At 34.7% G+C, this 24938-nt stretch overlaps 1 protein-coding gene across 2 annotated transcripts in view; it reads left to right on the top strand.

Moving 5' to 3' along the window:
• LOC106719353 (myotubularin-related protein 6) overlaps nucleotides 1-24938 on the top strand; it is a 30014-nt gene that overhangs the window by 3747 nt on the left and 1329 nt on the right. For both annotated transcript variants that reach the window (XM_045683405.1, XM_045683404.1), the window contains exons 2-16: nucleotides 18696-18812; nucleotides 18973-19135; nucleotides 19299-19456; nucleotides 19724-19896; nucleotides 20071-20158; nucleotides 20371-20503; nucleotides 20646-20721; nucleotides 20946-21102; nucleotides 21847-21990; nucleotides 22109-22215; nucleotides 22369-22497; nucleotides 22945-23071; nucleotides 23850-23995; nucleotides 24441-24555; nucleotides 24672-24806. In XM_045683405.1, coding sequence (XP_045539361.1) covers nucleotides 18696-18812; nucleotides 18973-19135; nucleotides 19299-19456; nucleotides 19724-19896; nucleotides 20071-20158; nucleotides 20371-20503; nucleotides 20646-20721; nucleotides 20946-21102; nucleotides 21847-21990; nucleotides 22109-22215; nucleotides 22369-22497; nucleotides 22945-23071; nucleotides 23850-23995; nucleotides 24441-24555; nucleotides 24672-24806 — 1968 coding nt within the window. The remainder of the gene's footprint in view (nucleotides 1-18695; nucleotides 18813-18972; nucleotides 19136-19298; nucleotides 19457-19723; nucleotides 19897-20070; nucleotides 20159-20370; nucleotides 20504-20645; nucleotides 20722-20945; nucleotides 21103-21846; nucleotides 21991-22108; nucleotides 22216-22368; nucleotides 22498-22944; nucleotides 23072-23849; nucleotides 23996-24440; nucleotides 24556-24671; nucleotides 24807-24938) is intronic.

Raw genomic sequence — 24938 nt, 5'->3', positions numbered from 1 at the left:
CTATGTTCTTCCAGATTATGCATTTTATTGAATTGACAAAAAATTTATTGAGACCCATGCAGCCCTTCTGGAGAAACCTTGTAACAAACATCCATTCATCCATCTAAACATTCGCATTAATAATATTAATATATTATATTAGTAAGATTTTTAACAACTAACTCATATGTTACCTTAACTCATTAAACAATAATAACGAATTTAATTCCTCTTATCTCGTATATACATTTGTTTTAAACTAAATCAATAGTCAATTATTGTTATAATACTGTATTAATGTTGACCTGTGGCAGGGGTGGCAAACCAATGGTAAAATTTTGACGTACTTTGGGTATTTCACTGATCACAAAATTCAGTGTGTACTATGAAAAAGGTACGAAAAATTAAAGTTGGCATTGTTATAAACACGAGTGATTCGTACAAAATTGGTACGTTTATGACTCATTAAACATTTCTTTAAAAAAATGACACGTTGATACGTTAACTACCCCTGACCTATGAAATGGCATTTTGACTATACGTTGACTGTGTAATAAGGGATTATTGCCTTTATACGAATTGTTATAAAGGTCAAAGTTGAACGCTCAATTTCGTTGTATGAAGTGCATTCGGTATCTATTTAGCATACTAAGAGTTTTGATAAGGGAACATCGAACTTCAATTAATTTAATGTGTTTACTTAACATGTTAATAACATATGTTCACAGTACATTTTGTCTGTACGGCGTAGACAGGGACATGTCTCAAATATTACATACAGGTTACATAAAACGACATCACTAATAAAAAAAAAATCATTCGAATTGATAACCTCCTTCTTTTTGAAGTCGGCTAAAAACGATGATACGTTATGGTGATCTAATCATTGAACGCCGGCTTTATAAAGAACTAGCAGTTGCCTGTGACATCATCTCCGCGGAATTAAAAAAAAAAACATCTAGTGAAATATATAGCCTATGTCGCCTCAGTATAGTGTAGCTTCCCAGCAGTGAAGTAATTTTTCAAATCGGTTGAGTAGTTTCCGAACCTATTTAATGCAAACAAACAAATCTTCCTTCCCTCTTTATAAAATTAGTATCGTATATATAAAATTCTCGTGTCACAATGTTCGTTCCCGTACTCCTCCGAAATGGCTTGACCGATTTCTATGAAATTTTATATGCATATTCAGTAGGTCTGAGAATCGGCCAACATCTATTTTTCATACCCCTATTAAGTTTTTTTTAACTGCGCGCGGACGGAGTCGCGGGCGACAGCTAGTAGATATATAATATCCGTTTTTACAACTTTTTATGGATATTATTATTTCTCCACATAATTATTCGTTTCGTTCGATCGATTCTGAAACATTGAGATAAGACGTCTTTCTACTTAAGTTGAAAGTACTAGTTGGACGTATAACTAAAGAATTTTTTTTATGTAATTCAATTTCCTTTTCATATCTATTTTTATTTCATCTCTAAAAACTGTTAATTCAGCTATTTTTTATTGAATAGTCTCGACTATCAACTTGTTAGCGGTACATTTTTTGGTTGATTGACCGGCTTCTTGCGACAACTGCGACAGTCAGACTTAGATTTTACTAAGGCATAATATTCAATTGATATCGTCTAGATTGTACGCGTTTATTGCGAAACATTTACTGACTTCTAGCTTAAAAATTACATTATATGTTGTAAATTAGATTTAGTAAATTTAGAACAACGTAAAACTTATTTGTAAAACATTGTGAATATAAATTGCAAGTTGTCTCGATATACGATAGCAATAGGAAGAGATTCTTTTCCACTCGTTTTATTCGCCGACGCACGTAGATCAATTCATGCAGACGTCGTACTGAGATTCAACTTTATTATTCTTTACCCAATAGTACGTTTTCATTAAAATGCATTCAACAGAATGTTAAAATAATTACTGTTTTAAATTGAATTATCTTCGGTCTCACTCTAGCGTTATTTACGCTGCATCTTGCTTCTCTCTCTTGTAACGAAATGTGCATAAACGCGTCGTTGAAACTTAATTTTTTTATTTAATTATTTAGTCGCTTTATTTAATTTAATTATATTGTGATATATATCATTTGTTTGTCATATCTCTGTAAATCTAATCCCTTAACTATTTTAATAAATACTTCGGTTAATTAATTCTCCAGTCTATTGTAAGGCAAAGTCTAATATTCAGTGACTTGGATAACTTAATTAAGTTGATCGTTCAACCGACATTCTCTACGACGTAACTTAAGATAGCTTTGACTTAATCTTGTAACGGAGCTACTTCATAACTTAAAGGACTAGCTTTAGACATATTTGTTTGACTTAACCCCATACTTAATACTTATAGTTCATAATACTGGCTAAACTATCAAGGTAAATTGCCATGTATTTAACAGAGGTAGACGCCAGGAACAACATCTGTTGCAAGAATGAGTCGACTCGCGCGGTGCAATACCACGACCACACAGAAGATAGGTGTCAATTGAAAACAATTCTACGTTTCGTCTGATAAGTGAGGTCCTAATTATAGTCCTCGAAAGTGGATATGACGGAGGAGGGAATGCATAGGAAGGGGAAATATTCTCTTTCTGTGCGTACCATCCTCCATCTATTAAAAGTAGGCAACCCATCTGATATTGCGGATGTCTATGAGCAGCGATCGTTTCGCTATTTCGGCGAGTTCAGGTGGTCGCTCGTTCGTTTGCCACTTTATTATTAAAAAAAAACTAGCTGTCGCCCGCGACTCCGTCCGCGCGCAGTTAAAAAAAAAATTAAAAATAGATGTTGGCCGATTCTCAGACCTACTGAATATGCTCACAAAATTTCATGAGAATCGGAGGTTTCGGAGGAGTACGGTGACGAAAACTGTGACACGAGAATTTTATATATTAGATATATTTATGTAAGGACTTTCATCTGTAAAACATTTTGTGGTATAATTTTGTCAACGTAGAAAATATTCGAACATAAAAATTGCATCTACCCGACATGCATTTTAAATAAGCGATTTCCAATATTAGCGACGGAAGGAACTTCGCGTGCCTTCAGATGCCGACAGACGAAGATATGCGGCCCTAAAAACTATTTCTCCAGTCTTGTGTGGGTGTAAAAATTTATTTATTCTGTTACCCTCAGTTTAGCTTGCATTTGACTTTTGTTTTTTGCCAGTAAATTAATTTAGAAAGTAATTTAAAGAGGGTGAAAAACTTTTTTACTGATTAGAGTAAAATATTTCAACTTTTCGCTTAAGTTCAATTGTTTGATACATTTTTTATCTTTTTCTCAACATGTTTTACAAAGGCTTTGTTAAAATATTTTCACAAAAAACATTTCTTTTCAATTAATTTTGTTAAAGAAAACCATTTTTCGTACAAAGAACTAAGTTATTTTATAATTTTACGAATTTTGTAATAACAATTTTTAACAAAACTCGCTGTCTTGCATAAAATTATGAATGGAATTATTTAAACATTTTATATCATTACTAGCTGTCGCTCGCGACTGTTGTCAGCGCCATCTATTGATTACTTACTCAACCCAGTCGAAAGGTATCGACATCTTTTAGAATCATTTGGAGTTAACAGATAATTGTGACTGTCAAATAATAACAGACAAATAATTAGCAAGAAATTAAAATTGCGACTATAATTTGAGATTTAAACTATCCTATCTCTCAAGTTGGATCGAACTGCACATGGTGTGCGAATTTTATTATAATCGGTTAAGTGATTTAGGAGTCCATTGAGGACAAACATTTTGACACGAGATTTAAGATTAAATATAGCCTATGCCCTAATTCTAATAGTGAAATAATCTCTGAAGTCGGCCCTGTAGTTTTCCAGTTTAATTACAAAAAACATACGATACTACAATTTTTTTCCCTACATTATATCATACTTAATATTCTTTGGATGGATGGATATTTGTTTGAAGATATCTCCGAAACGGCACAACGGATCTTGACGAAATTTAACACATAGCCCATTTATTACGTTTTTTTTTAATTTCGCGCGGACGGAGTCGCGGGCGACATCTAGTATTATTACTAGTTTATATTATGTTCCTTCTATACTAATCTATCTATATATATAAAAGAAAGTCGTGTTAGTTACACTATTTATAACTCAAGAACGGCTGAATCGATTTGACTGAAAATTGGTGGGCAGGTAGCTTAGAACCAGGAAACGGACATAGGATAATTTTTACCCCGTTTTCTATTTTTTTATTCCGCGCGGACGGAGTCGCGGGTAAAAGCTAGTATTATATAGTGAAAAGATTTGTTTGTTTGCATTGTTAGGCTCCGAAACTACTGAATGTTTATCTAAATAATTCTTTCACTGTTATGAACTATTTTTGAATTAGTAACAAAGGCTATATTTATTATTAGATATTTTTATTACACTCGGAAGAAGTCACGGGTAACTACTAGTATTCAATAATTTGGAAATGTTTAATATTTCATCTTCGGCTTGTGTTTGGATAGTCGATTACTTCCACAATGTTGGAGACGTCAGATGTTCAATGAAGCGGATAATAATTGCAACACCGCCGTCGATTATCGGCGATTATGTCAAAAGAAATACACTTTAAGAGATCCAAGGGGATCCCAGGGCTGGCGCGCATTTCGGACAAAGGTTGAGCCTGGCCATTCAACGGGGAAATGCCGCCAGTCTCTTGGGCACCTTACCCTGCGAGCGCAGCGATTTGGGGTCGATTTTTTACATAATCTAGTTTTTATTCTTAGTTTGGTATAAGTATATAGTTTAGTTTAGTAGTTTTAACATATTATTCATAGTTTTTACATAATAATAAAATTAATAAACTTTAAGAGATAAGCAAATAAAGTGAAAAGTTACTAAAGAGTAAAAAAATGTTTCCAAGGAATTCTATCAATTATTACTTCATCTTACTTCTTACTCTTACTAATATTATAAATGCGAATGTTTAGATGGATTGATGGATGTTTGTTTGAAGGTTTCTCCAGAACGGTTCAACGGAACTTGATGGAATTTGGCATATATGTAGAACAGTCTGGAAGAATACATAGGCTACTAATTAAGATTTTTTTGTCTAATTCTGCACAGACGGAGTCGCGGGCGATAGCTAGTTTTATGTACTTTTAAATAGGTCAACAATTAATATTAATAAAGAACTAGAAATGAAAGAAATGGACTTATTGAGGCTGATAATTCATAGAGGTAGGTCGGGAATTGAGATTAATTTTAAATTATGTACTTTTAAAAAGGTTTTTCATTAACTACGGATTTTTTTTTTGTATGGTGTTAACAAATTTTGACGAGTAAATAGAGATCATAAATAACCTTATTTACTATCTTTATATATTCTAGATCTATATATACTTTCAAAAAAACTTGGGAACTTATTTAACAAAGGCAATATCTGTAAGGTTTGAATTTATGTATTCGTATCAAGTACATACTAGAAAACAGTATTGTCTTCAAACAAAAGCATTCGATATTATGTAAATGTATTATAACTGTACTTTTATTTCTTACCTCTTTGATGTTTGATACAAACAAAAATATTTGTCAATGTTTCCGATTTTCAAAAAGAAATTTTTAGTTTATTTGTAACTTTTCTACAAATTTTATGCAATAATTGTATAATATTTAGAAAGTAATTTTATACTATGGCATAATTTTAATTTAGAGTCCAAGACTATTTCTATAGATACTTGAATTTCAATATTTACTGTAACCATGGTAACCAAGCTATACATATAGGTAGCAGTGTTGTTTAATTTTTCAAGGACACAGGTGTGGAATGTAATCAATAGAGAAGCCACCGACCGGATAGTTGTGGTCTGAGAAATATGTCGATCCAGGTTAATAGGACGTACCTGAAGTCTATTCACCCGTTAATGGAAATGACCAATGGATATAGTTATGGACTTCGCTGTATTGAAACGTGGAAAATTGATTAACCTAATAGTTTAGAGATTTATTCTGATTATTTGGGTAAAATCATCTTGAAATATACTTATTAAAGTAGTTAAATAATAGAAAAAACTACAAATCTGTTTATAGAAAAATTATTTGTACAAGGTTCGTTTCATTGAACAAATACTATAAAAACTCGATAACAAACAATAACTCGTATTCTCGGCTTATCTTTATTGTGTGAAAATATCTTGATACGCCATATATTTTAACATGTACATGATTATGTGTTTGTTATGTAAGTACCATTTGAATATAAAGTACTCGGAACATTAGTATGGATATCAGGAAATATCAATTTTCCTCGCAAGTCAGCAGCGGGGTATCGTATATTTTACACCCGTGGGAGGAATAAATCGTCTCGAATAGAGGAGTAAACCTAAAAACTGGAAATAAAATTTATTTCTGTTTCCATCTCTGTTTGTTCATTCAGTTCTTAACTAATTTGTATAAAAAATAGTTTATTCATTACCAAAATTCTCTAAAATGAAAATTTTCTAAAATAAACCTAAACCTCTAGCTATAAAATTTTTATAGGCGCTACCAATTTAAATTTTGCTCCCTTGCAAATATGCTATTTTAAAGTAAGAGGCGCTTTTGCGGGTATATTAAATTGGTAATCGTATCATATTTTCTAGTTAATATTCCTCCACCGTTGACTCAGGTAGGGTTGGTTCATTGTTTGATTTGCAAACACATTATATAATAGCAACGTTTAAAACACTTGCCATAGTAAATGTTCATATATCTACATGGATGATTTCTTTGGAAAGATATTTGTTACTCAGCATAAAATGAAGCCGAACTTTGTCATATATGTTAAACGACCCATTTTATACTTTAAACAATTTGTCAGTTGCTCTTTACATAAGCTCATCGAGTACGCTACGTCAAAGCTAAACATTTTCAATTAAATTCACACGGTTCGTTGGAAGTTTGATGAAATATGGAATATTTTATGTTGTTCAGTTACCAGGAATTCTTCAATGGATTGAATATGAATTCCTGTTGTTAAATTAATTGTTAACTTGTACTTGTATGAATAAATAGAAGTGTTATCTAATATATAAAATTCTCGTGTTACAGTTTTCGTTCCCGTACTCCTCCGAAACGGCTTGACTGATTCTCATTAAATTTTGTGAGCATATTCAGTAGGTCTGAGAATCGGACAACATCTATTTTTAATTTTTTTTTAACTGCGCGCGGACGGAGTCGCGGGCGACAGCTAGTGTTAGTATAGATATTCAAAATCTGGTTATTCATTTGTTCGTATATCAGTCTTTTGTTAATTGTGGTAATTCCTTCAAAATTTTCGCCTCTGGAGTATAATAAACTTCACCGTAATCTTGTCTTTTCCCTGCAATGCTTGTTGGCATACTAAGTCTGATTTTTCTGTTACCTAGTGCGTCTTATCTTGGTTCTTCCAATCTACTTCTGTCCTTTCCCCTTTTTTCTTTATCCCGTATTTAAGGCCTCTGTCAATACCTTTTATATTTATACAGACCTTTCTAAAATATTTATAATATATTCGTTCATTCCTTTACAAAAGTGACCTCGATTTCAACAGCCTGAAACACCGAGTACTTTTTAATTACAGCAAAGAGTTCTTCATTCCGACAAAACCTCTGCGTACGAGAACAAAGGGGCTCGAAACAAACGGAACAAAGTCCAATTGAAGTTGTTGTGAAATTTTATTTGTCATCCTTAAGTAAGGATATGTTCTGTATTCTACAAAATGTATTGGATTTTTTTTTGATCGTAGGTTCAATTTAACTGAAAATTACGAGGATATTTTGCATACAGTCATGTAGTAGAGAGTCTAGAATCTAGAATAGAGATACTCTTGAATTCATAAAGCGGCTTATTGAAAACTGAAATTATGTGGATGTTCAATATCACTTTTTTAAACCATCGCTAAACATTGCATTTTTATCATTTTAGGTAATACGTTTAGATTTGTAGCTTTGATTTTGCTTAATTTAATTTTCTTTTACCTTTTGTGAATTTCTCAATATTCCTTTTCACATTTACTTTGCAAAAACGTAATCATGTTCTAAGCCATCTCATTAAAAGTTCTCTGAAAGGGATAGTCGAGCTTTCAGAGTTTGGTAACTTTGGTACAAGAGTGAGTTTGAACGTCTCTAGTTTAATTGTAGTGACGTAGCTGGACCTGGTTGAAAGAATTATATTGTAATGCAATTTAATTCATATATCATCTGTTTCATACAAATATATATATGTTTTTGTATACACAGTACTATAAATGAAATGATAGAAGGTTTCTGTTATTTCTACTGAAATTTTTGCGTTGAGGGTAAAAGCAAAGTAATCACATTATTGAAATGAAAACATTCATTTTGCTTGTTTTTATCTACTGAAACGCATAGAGTGAATAGAGATGGAAATTTTATGTAAGAGAATTTGGTACCTAGAAGTGGATTTATAGGTTATATAATAGAATAATAACCTAACTGTACTTAGATTTAATATTTTACAATCAAGAGGTCAATTTCCAGTTGTCATCCAGTTTATTCGCCATAATTCTTGTAGAAACACTATTACAAGTCGTATTTTAACTTCTGGAAGTGGGCCAACCTTCTCACCATCGATTCTACAAACGACCTTGTGGATCGCATTAAGCTTACATCCACGACCGTGTAATTGTGTTTTTCGATTTTCTTTAACTGAGCCGTAACCATAGCTTTAAAGATTTGGCTTCCTTTCTTTTGAATAAATGTATGTAAGATTACGTTTGCAATAACAGCAAAAAAAAAATTGTAAGCTTTACTCAAATTCGGATGAAGTAGTTGAAAGTTACTGGAATAATGTTTTTCGAAAAGATTTTCGTTTTAAAATCCAATAGGTTCTTGGATATAATTTAAAGAATGTTTTTCTGTAGAGTTACTCCTTACTGTTCTAATTTAGGGTTCATTAAAAACCGGCGTTTCGTTATCCGCCGCAGCTCATGACAAATGAACACCTTTTCTTTTGAATAAATGATTTTTCATTTTTAGAAATTATTACTTTATGTTTAATATCAGATAAAATATCTGTTCTTTACAGCAAAGAAAAACCTTGAAAATAATATACGTTCATATTTTCACGTTCGTTCGTTTATATTTTCAAGTTCAACGAATGGATCGGAAATTAAATAGCAAACATCGAACTCGATTCATTAAAAGTTACGTGATAAAAGGGGATTACAAAAGTTTCAATGTGTGAAATCCTCTCTGAGTTATATTGTGTTGTAATTCAGACTAATGAAGCAAAAATAATAAATCCAGATTATATCTACAACTACAAATAGACAGTGGTAGATGCCAGCAAAAACATCTGTTGCATGATTTGACCACGACCACACAGAAGACAGCCGTAAAATGGAAGCAATTCCGCATTTCGTCTGATGAGTGTGGTGGCGGAGACCAAATTTTAGTCCTCTTTCCTTTGGCACCCTTTACCCTTAGGTGATATTATTGTATGACGAAATACAACAAAGTTGAAATGTTAATAAAAATAGCCTTTAATAATATTTGAGAACGATAAGGTTAGATCTATTGAATCTGTAACTGTTTGAACTATCCATAAATCAATCGAAGTACCCAAACAAAGGAAAACTATTCAAGGACCATTGATGTGTTGAAAATAGAAATAAAACTCTTATCCCTTTTGGACGTGTTGAAGGTATTACGTGATTCCAGACAATATTGATCTTAAACTAAACCAAAAAGGAAAATTGTTTTACGGGCACAAAATTGTCTTATTTATCTGGTAAAATGTTCATTATTTTGTAGCCGTTGGCTACATTTTGCTTAACATCGTCTAATTTAATTTAGATGGCAGAAAATTCTTGTATAACAACCAATGATCAAATATCTATTTAATTTTAAATGGTAGTGTCACATTGTACCTAATTCAATTTTGTGTCTCGGTCAACCTCAAAATATTGAATTTTGGGACACACAAGCTTAAGCAAATTGCAATTATCTTTAGATCATCTAAATTGCGGTCGTAATTTTTTTAATCAAATCCAAGGTAAATTCATAATAAAAAACTAGCCTTCATTATTAGATTAGGCGCCTGAATGCTATCCGAGTTAAAATAATGAGAAGGGTAGAGTAAGAAAGGAAATCCCGGAAGCGTGTACGAATGAAAAAGAAAATTGGGAATACGAAGATTCCCATAATTACGTAGAATTTTAAGGGCTTCTTTTGAAAATAAACAAAATGAATACTGTCTGAATGGAGCTAGGTTTATTTTTTATCATTTGTTGTATGATGTAGTTCTTTATTAATGTTAATAGCATTATTAGTTTTATGAAATCCTAGTACTTTTACTTCGGTAACGTCAATTTTTATAGCATAGTTATTCGACCATGATTTAATTCCATAATGTGAACTTTATACGTTTGATTTGAACGTCGAGGGGGAAGATTGTACGCAATTTCTATCTTCCTTCGGCCAGTAATATCTGTATTGCTTCTGAATTATTTATTTATATGTGTACCTAAACGTATAAAAATACTTTCTTCCCCAGCATTGACATTGCGAAGGGTAATTTGGCTAATGCTGCCGTTTCTTATTTCAGGTAAGGTTACGTTATTTGCTGGGATAAGTTTATCATCATTAGGGCGGTAAAACTCAGAGCGGATTACCCTCATTATTTTAATGATTCTTCATTTACTGTATTTCAACTCATTGTAAAAAGCGGGTGGTTTATAATTGGTTGATTGCTCCTATTTAATTAATAATCTGTAGATATTGTGGTCTGTTCTGTGTCCTTCTACATCAATCTAGAAATTATTAGCATGAATTTTTCTAGTTTATGAAGTAACTTAAGTATTACTTTCTTTGTGACTTTAGAGTTTAGGGATAAAGCAAAAATGACTACTGTTTACTATCCACTTGATTTGATCTCAGCTGCATATGTCAGGGTCAAGGGATTTACAATTTACCAGCACGATTCGTTAGCTCGGTTTAAAAATAGAACACGTCTCAGTAATGCTTTCATTGATGTTGCTTTGATGTTTGAATTTTGTTCTTATTTCCTTATAATATTGCTTTGGAGAATTGAATTGTATGGACAATATAAAAATGAAAGTACAAAGGACAATTGGAATTTTATTGATATACAAGAGAGAAACAATTTGGGATTGTGCCCTTCAAAATTATGGTAGCCTTCATTATTAGTTTAGGTGCCTGAATGCTTTTTTTTTAAAACAATAGAAAAATTCTGTTACTAGCAAGTTGCAAGATGAAATGCGATTTTACTGTGTAACGACAGCTGCACGTTTTCCGCGAGGAAGAGCTTTTCTTTATGACAATGTCCGGTATAAAAGGATTTACATTTTCTACTTCTTTATTAATGATGCTTTTATGTTTTTTTTTTGAAGCGTTGATTTGAAAATGTCCTGACTGTTGTGTGGTGTTAGGTTTATTGGGTCTCACATTTAAGACAAAGAAAAAGATTAGAGTGTTTTTTTTTTAATTTAAGGATGTTACGGTTTTTTACTTTATGATATGAGAGAGATTACAGAATGTTAAAAATAGGGGTTTTGGTAGTGAAAATTCAGGTTTACGATGAATGATGTAATGAAATTATTTCACCCTTTACTCTTAGAGTGCCGTTTAATCACACTTTATCGAGGTAAGGTGTGACAGGGTCGTGACCTTTGTAATATAATTTTGTCACTCTATCCTTCAGTATGTGACGTAAGAGCGAGCGTAATAAAATGATTAATTTTTCATTTTTACTTTGGTTTCAGGCTTAAGAGACCTTAGATGCTACTTAATTACTAAATACAGATTTGTGCCCATATTAATGAGCATTTATGTTACGTTTTGAATTCTGTTTTAGAGAACTATAGAATATAATTGACGAATAATGTTAGGTTTTTTCATTAAAGGCAGCTGAGTTGTGTTTAAGAGCTTATCTGAAAAAAAAAAAATCTTAAAAGATTATTTCTATTATACTGCTGTTAGTTTTTTAATAAGGTGTTCATGTATTTAAAAAACAAATGACTTACTACTCTACTTTATATGTGAAAATATTTAGTTTGTAGTAGTCCCTTGTTTTGGTTAGAGGAAAATACAATTAACAGTTTAACCGCAAGTCGTAAGTTATTCAAACTGAGGCTATCTCCGGGGGAATTCAGGTAAATAGATGTTTTAATAAGTTGACTTGTTTTCCAAGTTGTGATGTTGGATATTTTATATATTGTTTATTTAAATATATTTAATGTTCCATTAGGAGTTTGATTTGCGTTTGAAATTTAAAAATAAAGTAAATTTTCTTTCCACAATGGATAAAACAATGTTAATCTATACATTTTAGTAAAATTTTAATGTCTTTATGTTGTATATTTTGTGTTGCTGGTAACGAGATTATTAATTACTGTTTTTCTGTCTGTCTGTTTGTCTGTATCTCGGATGGAGGGATTTTGACGGGAGCTGATGCATATCGGTATATTTTAGGCTACTTTTTTTTAAAATTCTACACTGACGTAGTCGCAGGCGACCGCTAGTATATTAATACGTTTTAAACATTGCTTATTTGCTATCAAATAAGTAGCTAAAGAAATTAAGCGCGTAACTTTAACAAGGTTATGTTTATTCGGGTGTTGTCAATTACACGAATGGTGATTAGTTGATGTGACATATATACTCCCATTTATCAAAGTAAATAAATAATATCGTACTTCAACTATTTTCTGACTTCAATGAAAAGCGGTCAGTACTGACTGACACATAAATATACCACACGTCAAGTATTTTCCAAATAAATTGAGAGCGTCAAAAGGGGACTGTGAACTTGGAATAGGTCAAGAGGGCCGAACATATTAACAATTCATCACATTAGGTACGAATCATGTATTTATTATTAAATATTGATAAATGGATAGCTTTTCCCAATATTAACTTAATTTAAGCTCGAAGTAAAAGTAAAAAATGAGTCCACCGGTGTAATATGAATTCTGTAATACACAGTAAAATTTCACAAAATAATTTTGTAATGTTTTAACAGTGGTAGACGCCAGCAACAATATCTGTTGCACGAATGAATCGACTCGCCCGGTGAAATACCACGACCATACAGAAGATAGGCGTCAAGTAGAAGCAATTCCTTGTTTCGTCTGATGAGTGTGCGTGACGGAGGTCTAATTATAGTCCCCTTTTTCACCTTTTCCTCATAAGGATGTCAAGGGGAAGTTAATTTGATGGAGGAGGGGGCGCATAGGAAGTGGAAATATCCACGTACGGAAGTGGGGCCTCCGTCGATTAAAGAAAGGCAATGCACCTGCAATTGCAGATGTCTATGAGCAGCGGTTGCTTCGCTATTTCGGTGAATTCAGGTTGCCAGTTGCACGTTTGCCGCCTTATAATATAAACAAAAAAAGAATAAAATAATGTTTATACCACATGTGATAATAATGCTTTGTTCCTGGTTACTTGTACATCGGAAATAATTTGTAACTACTTTGCCTATCTTTGTATTCCATAAGACTGAATGCTCTAGTGATTTTCCTTATTTATCAAAAGGGTTCATGTTCACAGGTTACTGAAAGTCAAATGTCAGATTAATTATTCATTAGCGCGGCGCACTCTCGGCAGTGCGGAGTCAACAGGCGTTAGGTTAGTTACACACGACGGCACAACAGTGATGTAGTGTAATAGGACAAAACAGTACTGTTATTGTCTGAATGTAGAGTCCAGGACAGAACCGAACCTAGTACGAAAATTTGTGAAAAAGTATTTGTAACGTCATCGACAAAATATGTATACTTTACAATCTGCGTTCAAGCAATAGCAGTACTATATTGTTCATTGCTCTGTCTCAGTTCCACCCTCGTGTGTTGTTAGCATTAGTAATCGAGTCTGGTTTATATCATTCAAAGCTCCCGTTCAATGTAGCCAGATTAAAATAGAAATGCGGCTTGACATTTACGTTGACTTTATACTCTTTTTTTTTTATAAATTAGTGGATGGCTTCTAATTGGAGATATAATGAATAGAAAATGTTGCTTGATGATTTTTTTTTTAAATATTCCGTTCAGAATATATTCTCTTAGGACAAAAATACTGCATAGTTTTAATTAGTAGTATCTATTGAATGTCTATGTAAAAGACAAACTAAAAGAAATTGCAGTTTTCATAAAAGTTTGCAATTGTATTTATTTTCACATTGCACGTAGAGTAATCTCGTTAACGTAGATATTGAAGAATGCGATAGTGCTACCCAACGGCTGATTCTATATACCACTGTATCATTTCGTCATAAGGCTGGACCGATTTTGACGGGACTAAGACGGAAAGGTATTTACTCAAGTAGTGTGGGTGACAGGCAGACGACCGGCCGTAAAAAATGAAGCCAAATCCTTAAGGTTTATAAAACTGTGTACCGACCCCACGTGGGTTAAGGCCAGGGAGATGATATGACGGGAAAGTTGCTGATGCACGCGAAAATACTATAGGCTACTTTTTTCTGCGCTGACGAAGTCACGGGCAACCGCTAGTAAATAATAAAATAGGACACCCTCTTGTCTTTCTGAAATAGAATTGATCAATAATGTAATAACTTTTCCATGAACAAATATATAACTAAGTTACAAAGTCCACTTCAAAGTTTCTTAGCCAACTTACGTTAAGACATTGTTCATATAATAAACAGATTTATACAAGTTAAGCTTGTGTTATTGAACTTATATATGTTTATATTAATTTGTTGTTATTCGAAAGTTAAGTTTGCTTATCACAACTTAGATATGCTTTTGTTTGATTGTACACAAACATACTATTTTTATTATTTATATTAAGGTAAACTTCAAGAAATATTCGTTTAAATTATATTATTACAAGCCGTCACCCGCGACTCCGTACGCGCGGATTTTAAAAATAAAAACTTAATTAGTAGCCTAAGTGTTCTTCTAGACTATGTTCTACATCTATGCAAGATCAGCGAGATCCATACAGCCGTTCTGGAGGTACCTTCAAACAAACATTCGAATTTATGATATTAGTAAGATTATCACGTTTGAAATGAAATATAGTTTTATCCACTATATAGCTAATGCTCGTACAACAGAAATTTGGCCGATATTTTCTTTTACGGTGTCAATCATGGGTTTATGTTTGGCAATGTACCATCAGTTTCCAGACGTTATACACAACAGATAATTTGATATCATGCCAGTGGTTCTTGTGACCTACAAACAAGGAAATATAAGTTATCTAGTATTTCGTAATGTTCAAGTTAAAGTAGTTTTGAAATAGGTAAATAGGATTCACATCGTAGAATTAAGTTCTATATTATAATAGCCCTATTTTCTAGCCTGCTTACACGCCTTAGATCGATATTCGATCCTCGAGTTGAATCCGAAAATTATATCAATTACCTTGTATGATGCAGAGTATACGAGTCCATTACCCTCTAAATCAAAATTACATCATCTTTAATTTGAAAATTTAGATTAAAAATGTTATCTTATATATATATAAAAGAAAGTCGTGTTAGTTACACTATTTATAACTCAAGAACGACTGAATCGATTTGACTGAAAATTGGTGGGCAGGTAGCTTAGAACCAGGAAAAGGACATAGGATAATTTTTACCCAGTTTTCTATTATTTTTTTTTATTCCGCGCGGACGGAGTCGCGGGAAAAAGCTAGTTTAAAATAACGAAGAGAAGCTAAAAAGGTCCGAGTAAACTATTTATTTCGCCTGTTACTAAAGTAAACAATAAAAAAATATACGAAAATGAAGTAAAAAATGTGTCACGTATTTTATGGCTTACCTCTATTGAATGCTTGTTTTTTACTAGAGTAAGTGTGATGCTCCACATACCGTAAGGTTTACCTCTTCACCCGATCTCGAGTACTCTTGACTTATCTTTCGAAGTTGCTTTAAGCTTTAAAAATTACATTCAAGCCTTTTAAAAAACTGTCGTATAATACAAATGTTCTTAAGTAATCATTAAAAAAAATAATGATATTTAACTTCCTCTTTTAAACAGTGATAATCTGAAAAGGTAAGACAAGAAGTATATTATCAAAATAACATTTGAAACTTATTAAATTTTTCCACTATTAATTGTCATCAATGATAAAATTTTGACAATGACACAGTGTCAATTATACATTTGTAATGTAATTTTACACTTGTCATGATGTTGAGTAAAAAACAAATTTTTAAAAACGAAAATACATATAAATGTTTATGTGTGCAAAGGCCAAAGGTTAAGCCTTATGTAGCTGGTTGTGAAAATGACGCCGCGGCAGTAGCTGTGCTGCCTTACCACTGGACGCCAAGAAGGAGTGGTTCTATCCTATCTGATTATCTAAAGAAACGGGAAGACGAACATCATAAACTAGTCAAAGAGCTAGAAGATAGTATGGTGGTTATTAACGAGGACATTGAAGCGAAAATTCGAGTCCTAGCAGAGACACTACTCTGCCATATAAATCATAGTCAACATGACATAGATTGTGTTATTAAAAAGAACTCTTTGATAGAAGGTACACTATCAATCGAAGCTCGAGATGAGGCATTAAAAATTATCCAAAAATTAATTTCTGAGAGAATGCAAGAAGTCAATGACTTTAAAACAAGCGCCTTGCAATTGGAAAAGGAACGTGCAAATAGGTTGAAGAAAGCTCTCCATGACAGTTTTAACAGCCTCGTTGCTAATGGTCACACATCACCGAAGGAGGTGCTAAATGAATTTGATGAAAAAATTTATGAAATCAATCAACAGTTATTAAGTAATTGTTCCGCCTATCATGAATTAGAAATACAATTACGAGCGCAAGCGAATGAAAATCAAAGAAAAGCTCGTGCACAAATTAATCAGTTATGTCTTGGGGTAGCAATAACACGCCGAGAACATAGTGCACTTTCCTGTTCGAGTAATAATCGGATTGTTCAGAAACGAATAACAAGTGCTTATATAAAAGAAAACACTGACAAATTACAACTCAGTCAACCTCTAATTAATGCTAAGAAAGATAATATTTCTGTAACTCGACTAACAGAAGAATATAAAAAAGCAGTTGCAGACTTGTACTATGATTTTTTAGTAAATGTAAACGTTCTATATCATCGAATTGGTGACGGTAAATTCATAGAAAGTAAAATTTGCTGCAACAATCAAGTCTTTGATGAGAAACTTGAAAATATAAATCGAAATAGATTTTCTGTTACAAATGTCAATTCAAAAATTGGTGACGATGAGAATGTATCTGAAATAAGCAATTGTATCAAAATGATTCAAAATAGTTTAACGTCTTTGGGAAAGGAGTTAAAGGACACGTATATGCTTTTACATGAATCATGTCACCTCTGGGACGCGCATATGATCAGAGTGGCCCTCGCTCAGAAACTCACTCTTGCCGCAGTCGAAGACCTCATAAGTAAACACGACTCACTGGAACTTGCAAGTGAACTGGCCTTCAATATATCCTTCGAACAATTGCTTACAGCTAATGATGTAGATAAATTGCAATCTTTTTATGACGTTCTTCTAGCATTATTAAAGCAGAAATCAAACGAGTACACATATCACAGCGAAGCTGAAATCGGTCGACTGAACGAGCTTGCTAACCTCCATGTCCCACTCTCGAATACTGTGCAAGCGGAATTCGATTTATTCATTAGTAAACATCCAATTGCATCTTATCTAATTACTGGAAGCGAGGATAGTATACAAGACACACGAGCTCGTCTTTCCGCTTGTGATATGAAGGTGGCTCTCTCGCGGGAAATATTCCAAACGGAAGTACAAGAGATAGCACTCAGCAACTGGAGAAATGGATTTCTGGAGTCGTTTCAGAATAGTCTACCTTTACTTTCAGAAAAACTGGAACGTCAAGTTAATTCGTGGCTCAGTGAACGATCTTTGCCATTAAAAAAACGGCTCTCGTTAAAACTTATGTCACTCGAAGTCCGCAAGGAACGCATAGCGGCGGCACGCGATTTACGTTTGGCGGAGCTTCGTAGACACGATGTTTGTTTAGAATCTCATATAGGTGCCATCAATAGTTTGGTTACTAATTTGCCACAAGAAGTAGCACAATATATAACGTTTGACAATCCTAGCTTGTACCAGATTTCTCAGTGGCTAAACAGCATCAAAGCGGGAATGGAAGAGCTCGAATCTCCCGAGGTTGATGTCGAAGTGAAGAGGTTAAAAATGTTGAGTTACTCGACTCGTCTGTCGAATCATAGGCGACAGTTTTATGAAAGTTTGTCTTCAATAGCAGAATTGTGCGAGAAGTCCATTGCGAATCGAGTACAGCAGGCAAGAATCGCGAATGTTCAATATTTATCCCATTTGAAATTGTTTAATGAAGGTGGTAATTACTCTGCATTGGAAGCTATGAAGATAACTTCTGCATTGGTAAAAGGTAGCGATGCATTAGAGTCTTGTGTGACAAAGTCTATGGATTCCTTGCATCAGCGATGCCATGAAATTCTTACTGAAGTGGACCGCACTGTACATTCTTTGCAGGCAATTGCAGAGGAGACTCTTAAAGAAACAGGAAAGGGAGTCGATAAAAAGAAGCCACACGCTGCACAGCACGGCAAAAAGAAGTAGAATTGTGTGTTTTTAGAAGTCTTATTCCTAAAATATTTTTGTTGTGATAATAAATGTGTTTGGTTGAATTATGTTCTTTTGATTTCCTTGAATCCCACGATCATTAATATTTTTGGGAAGAAATATTTAATCACTCTTATTAATATTCGATTTCAGTTGGAGAATGTTCAACTACTGGACAAATACAACGTAAGAAATCCATCAAAAGGCACATTGTACTTCGCGACAACGCATCTCATATTCGTCGATCATGATATGAGAAAAGAGACATGGGTGAGTCTTTTATCTTTCTTCTAGGGATTGTTAGACATAAAGAAATATAATTTAAAACGCATCTTTCCATCTTCAGAAGCGCATACCTAATTTCACTTTTATGAATGTCTTGGCTGTTTTTATGTGGTTGCGGATGTAGACTGATGATGCTTTGTTTCAGATACTTCTAATGCATATATCGTCAGTAGAGCGGTTGCCCATCACCACGACGGGTTCGCCGTTGCTAGTACGCACAAAGACATTCCAATCGGTATTCTTCGTAATCCCGAGGGAACGGGATTGTCATGAAATGCATCAGACTTTGCTACGACTCAGTCAACCAGGTAAGGTGATAAAGGTATTTTTTCATATAGTGGAAAAGACTGTTGCTTAGGTAGGGAGAACCTGTGTTGTTTCCACAAGACAATTCTATACTGTATGAGCATTATACGTCTGAATGCGGTAGCTACTATTTTTATTACTAATATTAGTGATTTATGTTTTCAGTTCATATAGAGGAGCTGTACTGTTTTCACTACAAATCAACTCCCGACGACCTGCCCAAGTCAGCCGGCTGGAACTTCTTCGACATCCAGACTGAGTACCAGCGGATGAATGTTCCTAACGAGCACTGGGTGCTATGCAATGCTAACAGGGATTACGAGGTACAGAAACTAGAACTGTGTTAGTCAAAAGAAATAGGATACGAGAACTTATAAAATCTGATTGCTCTGTTTGTTATGTTGGCAAGTATGTGACACGTATGACATTTGAAATCAGATATTGTATTCTTTATTTTGTCAGGTATGCGAAATGTTCCAATTAACATTTGATCTATATTTATGGTGGCAATTCTGAGACACGTGCCTCGGTTCTGTTAAGTTAGCAGTTACGCGACACGTGTCCCAGTTGAAATGAGATAATGTTGTCAGTTGTGTGACACGTACCCGAGCGAGGTGTACGTGCCGGCGCGCGCGAGTACGGCGGTGCTGTTGGGCAGCGCCAGCTTCAGGTCTCGAGGTCGACTGCCAGCTCTCGCCTACCTGCATCACAACAAGGCGGCGATTGCGCGATGCAGTCAGCCGCTCAGTGGATTCTCTGCAAGGTATTACCTTGTATCTTTGTATCCTAATATGATCGATCTAGCATTTTTAATCTAGGTAATATTAATTAGAAATATTTTTCTATAATTTGACAATCAAGTAGTTTTGTCAATAAAATTAAGCTTCTAGAAGTTGACTTGTTTTATGTAATTTTTCATTGGATTCAATACTTCCAGATGTATGGAAGATGAACAGATGCTGGATCTAATTAGACGAGCAAACCCAAACTGTGGTTATATGTATGTGGTAGACACGAGGCCTAGGGTAAGCTATTTGAATTGTGTTTTAAGACATTTAAAAGTCTTTTGAAATTTCATTTTACATAGTTTTTTTTTAAGTATCTACAGCGTGTTCTCTTTTATTTTTGCGAATTAACTAAAGACTAAAGTTTTGCTAATTACTAATGTCAAATTGACAAGATTTAAATGAAACTCTTCATTAGGATTAGAAATGAAAAGAAAACTACTATGTTATAGATCAACGCTATGGTAAATCGCGCGGCGGGCAAAGGATATGAGAACGAGGCGTTTTACGAAAATATCAAGTTCCAGTTTATGGGCATCGGCAACATACATGTCATGAGAAAGAGTTTGCAGAAACTCGTCGAAAGTAAGCATTTTTTTTCAATTTGTCTCTGTTGGTAGTTTTGTAAAGTCATGGTAAATTAACCAACTAATTAAAAAGTTAAACTTACGTTTTGTACTCCGAAAACTGATAATTTGATAAATCAAGTCTTTATATTATGTTTTAGCTTGCGAACAGAACACACCCTCTATGTCATCGTTCCTGAGCGGCTTAGAGTCCTCAGGCTGGTTGAAGCATATAAAGTGAGTCACTTGTTCAGTCATTCACACTCTTACTGAAATTTTATATTTTGGACTTAAATATCAGGTCAATACTGGCTTATATAACAGGCTAGTATTGGCTTATAGGCGTGGCTTATCTTTCAGGTCAATAATGGCTTACACTGTCTTATATCAGATTAATACTGGCTTATATGCTTGGCTTGTGCATCAGGTCAAAACTGGCTTATAGGGTTATGTACCGTCAGGTCGATACTGGAGACATCTTGGTGGATAGCTAACGCGGTGTCTAGCGGGGTGAGCGTGTGCGTGCACTGCAGTGACGGCTGGGACCGCACCGCGCAGGCGTGCTCGCTCGCCGCGCTGTGTCTGGACCCGCACTATCGTACTATTAATGGATACCAGGTACACACATACAATACACAAATAAACTATACATGTCATGTTAAACTAATATTTCTCAATTTTAAATATGTTTCTTTCTATCTTATGGTTTTGAAGGTAATTACCATAAAAATATATTTGGTTTGATAATTTGAAGCGGCAAATAATAATTAGTTTTTTATAAAATACTAGCTTTTACCCGCGACTCCGTCCGTGCGGAATAAAATATATAAAACGGGGTAAAAATTATCCTATGTCCGTTTTTTCCTGGTTCTAAGCTACCTGCCCACCAATTTTCAGTCAAATCGATTCAGCCGTTCTTGAGTTATAAATAATATAACTAACACGACTTTCTTTTATATATATAGATAAGAAAAAATGTTGACTCGAAAAGATAATTGATGGTTGTAATTTTTTCTTTAAATTATAAACTGTGGCAAACTAAATTCGCGGAAGTAAAGAAGTAATCGCTGCTTACTTTTAATCGACGAAGGAGAGAACGCATTGAAAGAAAATATTTCTCCTAGCTATGCGTTTCTTCTTTAGTCAAAATCCACCTCCCGTTCCCATTTTTTATAAGAAAAGGGTGGGAAGTGAAAAAGTACTAAAATTAGTTCTCTGACACGCATACTCGTCAGACTGTACGCGAAATTACTTCCACTTAACACCTGTCTTCTGTGTGGTCGTGGTATTGCAAGCGAAGCCCATTCGTGCAAAATGATGGCGTCTATCACTATTAAAATATGTATGTGTGTATGTCTGCAGGCACTAATAGAGAAGGACTGGTTATCGTTTGGTCACAAGTTCGCGGCGCGCTGCGGCCACGTGGCGGGCGACAGTCGGGAGCGCGCGCCTGTCTTCACACAGCTGCTCGACTGCACCTGGCAGATGTTCCGCCAAACACCACAGGTGACACACTGACTGATGAACTGACTAATTCATGACTTCACAGACTGACTGACATGAACACTGATGATAAATTAACGAAGTTTAATTATTATTTAATAGTTTATTTTTTAATTTGCAGGCATTCCAATTTAATGAAAGGTTTTTGCTGACGTTACATGACCACGCACACGCCTGTCAATATGGTACATTTATTGGCAACTGTCAGAAAGATAGACGGGATCTAAGGTCAGTTATCTGAAAGTTTATTGCATCTTTAAGTTAATTTTGTACTTTGTGAGGTAATTTAGTTGCCAGTATTATGTGATGGCGCTAGTGTGCATTGTTATTAGCACACTAGCGCCAACGGTTTAATGGAATGTACTGTTTTAACTTTATCAGGTTGTCAGAGCGTACGTTCTCACTGTGGGGCTACATGGCGAGTCACCTGAGCGAGTACAAGAACCCCCTCTACAACCCTAAGGCGCACCCCGACCTGCTCAAACCTGACCTCAGCGCACAGAGTATACGGTACTTATTATAAACTAACTAATGTAACGTAATGTTGAGTTTCCAAAGCGTAAAGGGATGTGGGGGGAGAGCAGATGACCTTAAACCGCAAAAAACATTGAAATTATATATGTAAAAGAAAGTCGTGTTAGTTACACTATTAATAACTCAAGATCAGTTGAACTGATTTAGCTGAAAATTGATGGGGAGGTAGCTTAGAACTAGGAGACGGACATAGGAACTTTTTTATATTGTGTGCATTTTTTTTATTCCGCGCGGACGGAGTCGCGGGTAAAAGCTAGTTATTAATAAAGCATGTTGATTGTGTAAACCGCTCGGACTATGTTCTACATCTCTGTCAAATTTCATATAGATCTATGTAGCCTTTCTGGAAATACATTTTTACAAACATACATCCATCCATCCATACATTCGTATTTATAATATTAGTAAGATTGATATATTTAGTTTCTGGCGCGGCATGTACTGCCGGCACGAGGGCGGGGTACATCCTCGTGAGCCACTCGCAGACCTGCTGCCCGCCGCCGTGCAACATGCCTCTGCACTCGACTATCATATCAACTACCTCGCTAAGGTAGGGCAATTAATACAAGGTAGGGTAAACAAGACCAGATGACTAAATGTGAGTCTAACTGTGCATTTTTCTAGTGAAACAAAATTCCCGATGAAAGTTTTAGTAATCTATAGCAGGGCCATTTTAATACGTCACATTTGACACTTCATCAAAATCAAACAACGTAACCTTGTAATGGCGGCATTTAAATAAAATATTATTTATTTTTACAACTACACAGTTGCTTTAGTTATTAAATTATTTAAGCTTTCGTGAGACATTATCATGAACTAATATAGGAACGGCTAAAACACTCATTTATAGGTATATCCGGTGTCGGCACTGACTAGTTTCGAGCCTATCGGAGGCCCTTCAGGGCCTGGGGGTGAGTGGGACTGGTATTATTTCGCGGACGCGGCCCGTCGCTCACCCTGATGAAGGGCCTCCGATGGGCTCGAAACTAGTCGGTGCCGACACCGGACATATGTACGTGAGTGTTTTAGACGTTCCTATATTAGTTAATTGCTTGACTTTTTATCAAATTTTAATTACACATTTATTGTTATGTCAATCGAACGTCTTTACAATGTTTTGTCAGTGAACACTTTTTTTTTAAACACTAAGGATGTTACATAAAATTAAAAAAAAAAATTTGAAGTTCGAATCGATTCATTCACTTTAATCGATTTTTTAAGCAAGTCACCTCATTATGAAGTTTAAACTAATGTCAAAAGTGACCTATTAAAGTGATGTAAATTTATACCGTTGTTAAATATTCATATAAATATTTTTTTTACAGAGAATTTCGACGTTCAAGAACCTTTTGTCCGGTAGAAAAACAGAAAAGAACAGAGAGAAAGACTCTACAGTTGTCAATTATCAAAATGGTGGCATTGACACTGTTGACATTGAAACTAAAACTGAAACCCTGCAGATTGACAACAAGTATGTATCTTTCATCATCATCATCATCATCAGCTCACTATACGTCCCCACTGAGGGGCTCGGAGCCTACCCCAAGTTAGGGGTGACTAGGCCATAGTCAACCACACTGACCAAGTGCGGGTTGACTTCACACATATCATTGAATTTCTTCTCAGATATGTGCAGCATCACGATGTTATCCCTCATCGTAAGAATGTAGATAAATGTACATACGTAAATCGAGAGTCGAAAAACACATTGGTACATGGCGGGATTCGAACCCAGGAACTTCAGATTGCAAATCAAGTACTTAACTCCTGAGCCACCGACGCTCTCGGCTATGTATCTTTGTTTATCATATATGTCTCTGTTTTGTCAAATAGAATGTAAGAGATGAAGATATGTTTCAAGACAAAACTTAAGTCAAAACATGTTTTAAAGTTATTTGCTTCAATATGTTTTCTAGGTTACTATACGAGTCCAGTGGCGGCCTCTCGGAGTTAGAGTGCGCTAACCATGATCATCCTCTCAAGGAAGCTGCGCCTGCTCAGAAACCCACCAACATACCACTTATCACTGAGGTATGTTAAATATTGTTAGCCTACGAAATAATTACGAATGTACATTTAATTTCAAAAGTGTCGCCACTATCGCTATTTCTTTAGCACACTAGCGCCACTAATATTTTTTGTACCAGAGGGTGGAGGAGTCAGTACCGGCGAGTTTAGCGGCACTGGAAAGCGAGGTGCACTCGGTGGCGCTGGACTGGAAGAGCCTCAAGAATGTCACCGAGTGCAGCTGCTCCACGCCGCTGGATCACTACAGCAGGAAGGTAACAAATTGCTTGTCTTTTAAGTTAACTTTTTAGGGCTTTAAATGTTACCTTTAGCTATGTCTCTTTCAGTTAAATTGGCACCAGTCGATTGAGAGTGTAAGAAAGATATTTTTTTACCCTAAGTGTTCA

This window comes from Papilio machaon, chromosome 22, assembly GCF_912999745.1.
Source record: "Papilio machaon chromosome 22, ilPapMach1.1, whole genome shotgun sequence".
Classification (NCBI taxonomy): domain Eukaryota; kingdom Metazoa; phylum Arthropoda; class Insecta; order Lepidoptera; family Papilionidae; genus Papilio; species Papilio machaon.
This window is presented reverse-complemented; position numbering and strand designations above follow the sequence as displayed.